This window comes from Melampsora larici-populina (assembly GCF_000204055.1).
Source record: "Melampsora larici-populina 98AG31 unplaced genomic scaffold MELLAscaffold_13, whole genome shotgun sequence".
Classification (NCBI taxonomy): Eukaryota; Fungi; Basidiomycota; class Pucciniomycetes; order Pucciniales; family Melampsoraceae; genus Melampsora; species Melampsora laricis-populina.
In genome coordinates, this window is record NW_006768777.1 from 770,806 (window position 1) to 781,445 (window position 10,640).

The 10,640-nt window shown below is 43.2% G+C and overlaps 2 protein-coding genes across 2 annotated transcripts; one reads left to right on the forward strand and one right to left on the reverse strand.

Moving 5' to 3' along the window:
• Positions 1–126: 126 nt before the first annotated feature.
• On the reverse strand, positions 127–1,025 carry MELLADRAFT_71567 (uncharacterized protein; the record flags this gene model as incomplete). Its single annotated transcript, XM_007408751.1, has 4 exons — positions 127–295; positions 374–538; positions 623–708; positions 779–1,025. Coding segments are annotated over 3 exons (330 nt in total).
• Positions 1,026–1,228: 203 nt separating this feature from the next.
• Positions 1,229–4,172, forward strand: MELLADRAFT_43008 (uncharacterized protein; the record flags this gene model as incomplete). The annotated part of the gene is made up of 9 exons (XM_007408606.1): positions 1,229–1,359; positions 1,423–1,691; positions 1,775–1,865; positions 1,936–2,395; positions 2,467–2,848; positions 2,925–3,132; positions 3,199–3,372; positions 3,441–3,596; positions 3,681–4,172. The coding sequence occupies 9 exons, from the start codon at positions 1,318–1,320 to the stop codon at positions 3,783–3,785; spliced, it is 1,887 nt and encodes a 628-aa protein (XP_007408668.1).
• Positions 4,173–10,640: the final 6,468 nt, after the last annotated feature.

Here is a 10,640-nt window from a genome sequence, read left to right on the forward strand (position 1 = left end):
CGATCCAATAAGCCCGCCAAAACAGGAGGGGTAGATGATCAGATGCTCGTGATTTGATTTAATCGAGTTGAGTTACGAGGAGTAGAATTTTGGGTAGGGCTGAAATCAGGTACTTCGACCAATAACAATTCCTTGAGTTCAGATACATCAGGAAGTAAAGGTTGACAAGCCCAATAACTCAAGGCCGCTTGTTTCTCCTGACGTGTTGCTTCTTCTGAGTTGATCACATCTCGTAAGGTTGTATAAAGGGTGATTGAATCGGAGAACAGTCCAGAAGATTTGAGCAAATGATCACCTGCATTGGCCAAAACTACCTCACGTCAGATCTTTATGGCTGGGTCCGAAAATGAAATAAATTAGATATGTGACATACAAAATCGAGGTAATGGCCATGTTGTCCAAACAGGAATTTCGAATGTAGATTTGATACCATGGAGCCGACAAGCTGTTTGAATTAACTTCTCGAGTTCATCATTGAGTCCTTCGAGTGATTCGTAGACTTTGGCCTACATACGTACCCTCAACGATCGTCAAACTTCTAAATGAGAGTTACACAAATGAGATTGGCGCACCATGTCAGTAAGGATAGTATCTAATCTAGACCTTCGATCGACCAGCTTACACCATTGTTTCCATGCATAACCATCCATCAATTCAACATCTTCTTCCTTACAAGCTTGAATGAAACTTGCATACTGAAACGTAGCGCTGAAAAATCCAATCACCAGTTTCGGATCAATTCCTTTCGAACCCGATTTTTGAGGAAAGTTCCACATACTCTATATCAGCTTCAAGTTCGATAATTTTCATGGCACATCTCAAACCACGTGACAGTACAACGTCATCCCATTCTCTACGTAGAGATAAAAAGGCATCAAGTTTTTGACGCAGTTCACGTTTGATGATTGAAGACTCTAGATCTTTTTTAGAAGTTGGTGATGGTGTTAGAAATGAATTGCGATTTTGATGAGTTGATGGTGATGGTGATTTGATTGGGGTTGATATCTTTTTGTTTGACATTGGAGTGATTGGTTTTGTTTGTTCACGATTTCCTACATTCGTATTGTCATTGAGAAGTTGAATGAGAGAATGCGGTTTTAAAAAATGTAGTTGATTTTGTTACAGTTCTCCAAGCGCAGTCCGCAAAGATTACCAAGTTGAACTGTATTTTACATTTTACCAATTCAGTGTGATTTTACTTGAACTGTCCGACTTTCATCGCATTCACCTTGAACCACCATCTACAGACTCTATATCTCTTGACCCTCTCAATAGACAAATCAAGTTCAAGACATATTATTTGATAAATTCACTCACATGGCACCCTCAGCTTCTAAACAAAAACGTCTGGCCGAAAAAGTTGGTCAAATTAAATCAAAGTATCATTTGATTCTTACTTAACAATCGGGTTTTTCTCTCTAGGCCGCTAAAAACCTTGCTAAAGGAGAATCATCCGGAACTAGTTCGGCAGCTCAATCTTCAACACCTACCAATGGAGCCTCCACTGCTGCTTCCACTGATGATCTTAGTCATTCGATGGCTAAATTGAAAGCTGCTACCGATCGATCTGGAAGTGGTGTACTCACTTCAGACCCTCAAAGTAGAGATATTCAAATCTCGTCTTATACTCTTAACTATCACGGTCGATTGTTGATCGAGAATGCTGAGATCGCTTTGAATTATGGTCAAAGGTCAGTCATCTTCAGATCTTTATCCATTCAATGGCTTGAAGTTGTGCTCTAATTTACTGACTTAATCACTGCTGCTATACCAGGTATGGTCTTTTGGGAGAGAACGGAAGTGGAAAGACCACTTTTTTGCAATCGCTAGCCGAACGTGACGTGGAAATTCCAGCTCACATCGATGTAAGCCTCTTTTTCAAAAATCTAGTCGTATCCTTTGATGCTCAAATCACTAATACATAAATTCAATTAGATCTATATCGTTCAAGGTGAAGCTGAGCCAGCACAAGTCACTGCCCTCGAGTTTATCGTCAATTCTGCAAAGGAAAAAGTTGCACGTCTTGAGAAAGAGATTGAAGACTTGTCAATGGCTGATGATGTCGATCAAATGGCATTGGAGTTAAAGTACGAGGAACTTGAAGAACTTGACCCTGCCACATTCGAAGCCAAGGCTGGTGCCATTCTTCATGGTCTTGGTTTCGATCAAGCCATGATGAAGAAGGCCACAGCCGACATGTCCGGTGGATGGCGTATGCGAGTAGCCCTTGCTCGTGCATTGTTTATCAAACCTCATCTTCTCTTGCTTGATGAACCCACAAACCATTTGGATTTGGAAGCTGTGGTGTGGCTCGAAGCATATCTTAGTACATACAACCATATCTTGGTAATCACTTCTCATTCAGCTGATTTCATGGACACTGTATGTACCAACAGTAGGTCCTCATCCAGTCTATCAATGCCACGTCCACAATCATACTGATGCCATTTTTTTACGATCTTACAGTCATGGATCTTACACATCACAAGAAATTAGTCTACTACGGTGGTAACTATTCAACCTATGTCCGAACTAAAACTGAGAACGAGGTGAATCAAATGAAAGCATACGCCAAGCAACAAGATGAAATTGCCCACATCAAGAAATTCATTGCCAGTGCCGGTACCTATGCAAACTTGGTCAAACAAGCTAAATCAAAGCAAAAGATTATTGATAAGATGGAAGCCGCTGGTTTAATTCAACCAGTTCAAGGGAAGAAACAACTTCGATTCAACTTTGAGGACGTTCGAAAACTACCACCTCCTATCATTGCCTTCAATGATGTCGCATTCTCTTACAGTGGAAAGAAAGATGACTATCTTTACAAGGATCTGTCATTTGGTATTGAGTAAGCTTCGTCATCATCTCCTTATCTCCTGTGATTTCACTTTTAGCCTGACTTTGTTTTGTCACAAAATTATCAGTATGGATTCTCGTATCGCCATTGTAGGACAGAACGGGACAGGAAAATCAACGTTATTGAACTTGATTGAGGGTAAACTCATGTCATGTGAAGGGTCTGTCAGCAAACATGCAGGATTGAAACTTGCTCGATACAGTCAACATTCAGCCGATCAATTACCCTACGATAAAAGCCCTATTGAATATTTCGACTCAAAATACCACGAAAAAGTATGTACCCAAGAATTGCATCTTTTAGTCGAGTTTCTTTACTGATCTTTCTTCTGTGATCCACAGTTCCCCGATAAAGATATCCAATTCTGGCGTCAACAGTTAGGTCGATTCGGTCTGTCTGGGGCTCACCAGACTTGTCCTATTCGACAGCTATCCGATGGTTTGAGAAACAGAGTTGTGTTCTCTCAACTTGCGATGGAAACACCTCACATCTTGCTCTTGGATGAACCTACTAATGTAAGTAGATCTGACCACTTCTCACTCTGAATATCACTTTTAATCTAGGTCTCATTCATTTGAAATAGCACTTGGATATGGAATCGATCGATGCACTTGCAGTTGCTATCAAAGAATTCGAAGGTGGTGTAGTCGTAGTTTCTCACGATTTCAGGTTGATCTCACAAGTGGCCGAAGAACTTTGGGAAGTCAAGAACAAGAAGATTATGAACCTTACCAAACAAGTACGTGATTTATCTTTTGATCCCACATCTTTTGTTATTTTGATTGTTATTCAACGTTGGTTTTTATCTTGTCTCGTATGATAGGATATCGATATCAAATCATACAAGTCTATGCTTGCTAAGAACTCGGCCGCTCAAATTGAAAAGGCTAAGTTGGTTTCTAAAGCCAATGCCAAAGGAGTTGCATAAAATTCGATTTCTCTATCACCACTGATAACCAAGACGAAATTCGAAAGACGAAAAAATCCTATCTCCGAAAATAAAAAAATAAAAAATCACACACATACCTATTACCACTTGTTCCTGATCCCGCATCTCTATTCAACTTTTTACTTTTAGTGTGTGTGTGTGTGTGTTTGAAATAGAAGCAGAATGTGTTTTGAAGAAGAAGAAAAGTTACATTTTTGGTTTGTTAGATATCTAGATATAAACTATTGTGGATGAACCCCTGTTTACATAAATAGACAAGATAAAGTTGATGTTAAAGTTTTTTGTTGATGATTTGATTGGTGGGCTAGGATTTCAGTGACTTGAGATTGTGTGCAAGTGTTTGAATGAGTTTGATTGGAAGACTTTTGATTGTTATACAAACACTATATACCTATTACTTGGTTCCTAGGCCAAGGAAGATTTTCAAGTATCTTAATGCATAGACCACTCTGGGTTCCTTTTGACACTCAAAGATTACTACACCATAAGGACACTTGGAAATTACATGAATGACAACCATCTTTTCAGGTGGAGTGGTTGTCCTATGGGCACATTCACTCAAGCAATTTCTGGTGAGAAATCACATTCTGCAAAATTTAAAGTGTCCATTTGGTGATATATGTTTCTAGGGACCAGGGTATGTTCACTTAAGGAAATTCTGACCAGAAATCACATTCTGTGAAATTTTTGTTGCAAAAATGAAAGATGCTCCACCAAATAGACACTTTAAACTTTGCAGAATGTGATTTCTCCCCAGAAATTGCTTAAGTGAACACACCCCAAGGATAACTAGGGCACAGTCCCCAACAAGATGAGACACTGTCAGCCCACCCAGAAGATGCTGTGTGGGTGTCACAGTCCATTGCCCTTGGACACTGAGACTACATCTAGATCTGGGGTGTCAGCCTAATCATTGGATCTCAGACAATCCAGATACCCTTTGGCCCAAAGGTGTCTTTGGGGCATACTTAAAACATAATGTACACTTGTATGAAATGTAAAGTCTGACCAGAATTTGTTCAAGTGTCTTGAGGCCCTTGCCAGTGCTACTCTAAGGTGGTATCCCAAAGACCTACCCTTAGAAGTTGTCTAGAAGACATCCCCTTGAGGACAGACTATGAGAGTGCTTTTACATAGGTTGATTAAATTAAACTCAAAGCAATCGAATGCGAGAAGGGGAAGGACAAGGAAGAACAGATAAAAAATTAACTTTGACAGAGTATGGATGATGTCAAAGATTAAGTTAAGCTGCCGCACATCATCAAACAAATGGAGATAGTATACTAGAGAGTACTCATTGGTTGAGCTGAGACAAAAGCAGTCTGGTTTCTTAGAGTGCGTTTGGTGCCTGTCAACCTCACAGGTTGACCCAGCCAAAATGTCAGGTCTACACTTTGAGATGTACACTTGAGGATTTGCTGTTTGGTACAACAACTCAGGTTGAACTTTGAGGTGCAGACCTCGAGGTCGACCAGCCAAATTTGTCAACCTCAAGATTTTGATGTTTTGGTCAAATCTCAAGGTTGACCTGGTTAGTCCCATAGACCTGTATGCCACCAAAAAAGAATCCAAGCTCACTGTTACATAAGTGGACCAATCAAGATTGAGAGTGATGGTTTCCTGGATGCTTTGGGGCAAGAATAATCACAATGTTCCTTTGGCATCCAGCAATGGCTAGTGCATATACGGACATTAAAGACAAAAGCCTTGCCAGGACTGTTTTACTCTTGAGGCTACACTCCAAACCCATAACTTGTGGTTGGAGTTTGCTTATGGTTGTGCGTACCAAACGCACCATGCTCAGGTACGCACCTCAAGGTAGACCATGTCAACCTGCGGATCCACAGGTGTACACCTTGCAGTTCTATACTTGCAAGGTTGAAGGACACCAAACGCACTCTTAGTCTGAGGGAATAAGCAAGGCCTTGTCTTGTCCATAGGGACTACATAAGAGCACCCACTATGGTTGTGCTGATTGGGTGATTTAGTGTTACCATAATGCTAAGATACCCACAGGTCCACTATCGACCTGATTTAGACATGCAGTCCGTAATGCTGTGTTAAATCTTGCACCCCGCGTGCTCAGATCTACGCAAGCCTACGACTTAATTTATTGTAGGAAATCAAGTTGAAACTGCAGTTTTCCACACTTCAAAACCTCAACTACATTCCTCAAATCTCAAACTTCAAGTTTGAAACTTTGAACCTCAACTTCAAAGTTTGAACTTTACATCTGCCTTTTTGTTATAAGCTCTATGTACCACATGTGACACTTATACGCACCACATGTCACAGACAGAGAGAGTGTTCTCTGAATGTGCACGTACCTTGTAGACCTCTCCTCAGACTGCAATCCATATAGAGATACGCAGACACCTTCCTGGCCTCCGTCCCATAGTGTGAGCCTACAACATATTGCAGTCTCTATTTCAACAACTATACGGATGCCAGAAAGATTGAAACACACCTAAAACCAACCCAAACAGATTCATACAAAGAAGAATTAGATTAGAATTTAAATTTAGAAACAGACAGAACGCAGAAGATCCAAGATCTACCAACCTTATTAGATTAGAACTCAAAACCTTATCTGAACCACCGAACTGATCACACCACGTTGCTACCGCACCATTGAACAACACCCAAGACGCCGCAATTCAGACCACCGTACGATAGCGACCCAGAACCCCCGGAAACCCCCACATCTTCGATAACTTCTTTTCAGACCGCGGAAGTCTCATCATTACCCCGCATTTCTTCGAACGAGTCTACCGGGATGGAGGAACTCCAACGCCAAGTGGCCGAGCTCTCTAACGCCGCTGCAGCCGATCGAATCGCTTTACAGCAGGAGCGGCAAGCACGAGAAGCCGCTGAACGACGTCTCGCGGAACTCGAAGCAGCCAGACAAACCCCTGCCGCATCGAGTGACACTCACCCCAAACCAGCTACTACCAACACACAAACCGAACCGCAGGGAAAAACGGCCTACGGTGCGGTGCGGTACGGTCTGGAGACCGTAGGCTGCAGTACGACCTGCTACGGTCAAACCGTACCGTAGTCTGGTATTCGCCAGGTAATTAGGGGGGGTTTCCGTACCGCTGTCTCCGTATTCCGGAGGTATCACCACCGTAGTTCGGAGTGCAGTACGGTCACTCCGGTATTTGTATACACCCTCAAGTTTTGCTAAGTTTGATGGTAAAGTCCAAGGAGTAGTTGTCCAAGCCAATAAACAAGTATTTGGATCCTCCAATAATGGAAACAAAACTGTGACTGCTGGATCATTCACATCATGATAATCACTTCCGGCTTCAAAATTTGAAAGTGGTGTAGTACAAGAAGTCGAATAAGGCATTACCCTACTTGCTCTATAAACTTGACCTTTTGTTCAAAGTTGTTTAAATACCCACCACATACTTTCCATAAAATCCACATTTAACATTTTATAATCATTATCAAAATCGATCCATCTCCCCATTCTTTCAATTGTTGATCTCCATTCTGATGAATATCTCATCACGATCGATCTACATTCTGCATTATAAGCTTTGATTCTGATCTTCATCACATCATCTTTTGATTTGATTTGGAGTTTCTTGTCAATTTCATGTTCCACTGGTAATCCATGACAATCCCAACAAAATCGACGTTCAACATAATGACCATCAAGAAGAGCAAATCTAGTCACAATATTCTATTATGAGAAAAAAATGTTTGAGTTTAGTTAAATGATCGATCAGAAAAGAGAATGAAAGATTTTAGAAAAACCAACTTTGACAGTACCCATCAAAAGATGACCATAATGAGGTAAACCAGTAGCAAAAGGAGGACCATCATAACGGTTCCATCGAGTACAATGTCCTTTTTTATTTTCTTTATGTCTTGTTTTCTCAAATCAATATTTTTTGTTTTTTCTCGTTTTTTTGAGCGTAGTCGTCCGTAGCCTACGGTGGCTACGGTGGCTACGGTTCGGTCCGCTACGGGCTGACCGTACCGTAGTGACACTGGGGAGATGTAGTATTATTGACTACACTACGGTTACGGTGAGGTTTAGAAATTAAACCTCATCGTACCGTCGCCGAGGCCGTAGTGCACTTCACTACGGGCAGGTTTGTGTGTTGCTACTACCATAAGCACCCCATACCCGACCGAAGCTCAACGGGCGAAAGGACCAAAGGTCTCAGTCCCAGACAAGTTCAATGGTACGCGTGGGACCCCTGCCGACGTGTACGCAAGCCAGACTGGCTTATACATGTTGGCCTACCCCTACATGTTCCCCAATGATTGATCCCGGGTGGTCTTTTGTCTATCATACCTCAGTGGAGAGGCTAGCGCATGGGCCCAGCCCATGACACGAGAGCTGTTCAACCCCAAGACAGCAGCAAATGTCACATATGAGCGCTTTACTCGTAATTTCGAAGCCATGTACTTTGACTCCAAGAAGAAGTCCAAGTCAGAACGAGCTATTTGTGCGCTCCGCCAGACCAGATCAGTAGCTCATTACGTTCATGAATTCAACTTGCATGCCTACCATACCGGATGGGAAGTGTCGACGTTGATCAGTCAATTTGAACAAGGTCTAAAGAAGGAGGTCCGAGTGGCTATGGTCATGGTCCGCGAAGAATTCAAATCTTTGGAAGACATCAGTAACTTTGCTATTAAAGTCAACAACAAGCTTCACGGCACCGCTGCAGACCACACCCCACACAGTGTCACAACAACCCCTACACCTGACCCTAACGCCATGGACGTGTCTTCTACCCGTGTACAACTATCAGAGGAGGAGAAGGAGAAGCGGAAACGTACGGGTCATTGTTTTAGATGCAACGGTCAGGGTCACATAGCACAATTCTGTACTATGAGAGAGGGGAGTAAAGGAAAGGGAAGACCTAGAGATCAAGTTAGAATAGCTGGATTAGAGGAGAATATAGCTAGGATGGAGGTAGACCATAAGAAGGGAGGAGGAAGAGCAGATTCGTCAAAAAATGGCGACGCTCAGGACTGCTAGATATGCCTATCCTGAGCAGAAAGGAAGAAGAATTGTCAACTAAAATTGGTGCTAGTGAAATTATGATACGCAATGAATATGACCCCCGACTTTTTCTCAACACCTCTTTGACTGTGCCAAACCTTCCACGAGCCATATCCCAAGACCCCATCCCCCTCCTTTTCCTGATTGACTCTGGCACGACTCATGACGTCCTCAGCAAATCAGTAGCTGATCAGGCAGGACTCATTGAGTACACATCAAGCAGCCAACGAAATATATCAGCCTTTGACGGCTCAACAAGCCATGCCTCCCATGAGATTGACTTACACCTGGACAACGATCCCAACACCACTCACTTCATCATCGCACAAATCAAAGGAACATACGATGGCATACTTGGGATGCCGTGGGTCCGCAAGAACAGACATCGTATTGATTGGAAGACCCGACTGTTCAAGAATGATACTGCTGACATTGCGGCCCACACGGCCTTGTCATTACCGACAAACACCTCATCGAGCACAGGATTGCCCTTGGGGTACGCTAGGAATGTTGACAAGGGGACGTGTATTCTTCATGATACACTAACGTCCCCGCAATGTGAGTCTGATACACCCCTCACCCCTTGTCTTAATGAAACAACTGGCAAGCTGGCTTTGAACTTGAATTACAGCACTACACAACACACCCCCAACCACCACGAAGGAACGCAGCATTGCGACTGAATCATCAGTCTCGTCTACTCCGACAACCGCCTCAACATGTCCTCAAGAGGAGCTATTGGGGCAAGCTAGGAACAATGACGAGGGGGCCGCTGTCAGAAATGAAGCATCAGAGCCCCCGCAATGTGAGTTTGATACAACCCTTCACCCCATTCCTACCGAACCAGCTGGCCAGCGTGATTCTCTCCTAAATAACTATGATGCAGGAATCAGCGCAGCAGGATCTTCTTGGTCAACCTCCGCAAATATCGCAGCTGAGAGCAAGAAGGACACACCGGCAAAGACCCCCAAAGAACTCGTACCAACACGCTATCACAGATTCATTAACATGTTTCACAAGTCAAAATCACAAGTACTGCCACCATGCAGGAAATACAACTTCAGAGTCGAACTTGTCCCAGGAGCACAACCACAGGCCAGCCGCATAATCCCTCTATCACCGGCAGAAAACGCTGCACTAGACGAAATGATCAATGAAGGCCTGTCTAATGGCACTATCCGACGCACTACATCACTGTGGGCAGCGCCAGTACTATTCACCGGCAAGAAGGATGGAAAGCTGAGACCTTGCTTTGACTACCGGAAACTGAACTCACTCACAGTGAAGAACAAGTACCCGCTCCCACTCACCATGGATCTAGTGGACAGCCTCCTCGACACTGAGGAGTTCACGAAATTAGACTTACTAAACGCATATGGAAACCTACGCGTAGACGAGGAAGACGAGGATAAATTGGCATTCATCTGCAAGTCCGGCCAATTCGTGCCCCTCACAATGCCGTTTGGCCCTACGGGAGCTCCAGGTTTCTTTCAATACTTCATACAAGACATCCTACTGGGACGGATTGGTAAAGACGTCGCAGCTTTCCTTGATGATATTATGATATACACAAAAAGAGGCGAAAATCACACTGCAATAGTCACCGACGTACTGGAAAGGCTCAGTAAACAACAGCTGTGGCTTAAGCCAGAGAAGTGCGAGTTCTCCCGCTCAGAAGTCGAATACCTTGGCCTAATCATCTCATGCAACAAGATCAAGATGGACCCAGCTAAAGTCAAAGCCGTATGGGAATGGCCCGCACCGCGCAAAGTTCAGGAATTAGAACGCTTCATCGGGTTTGCTAA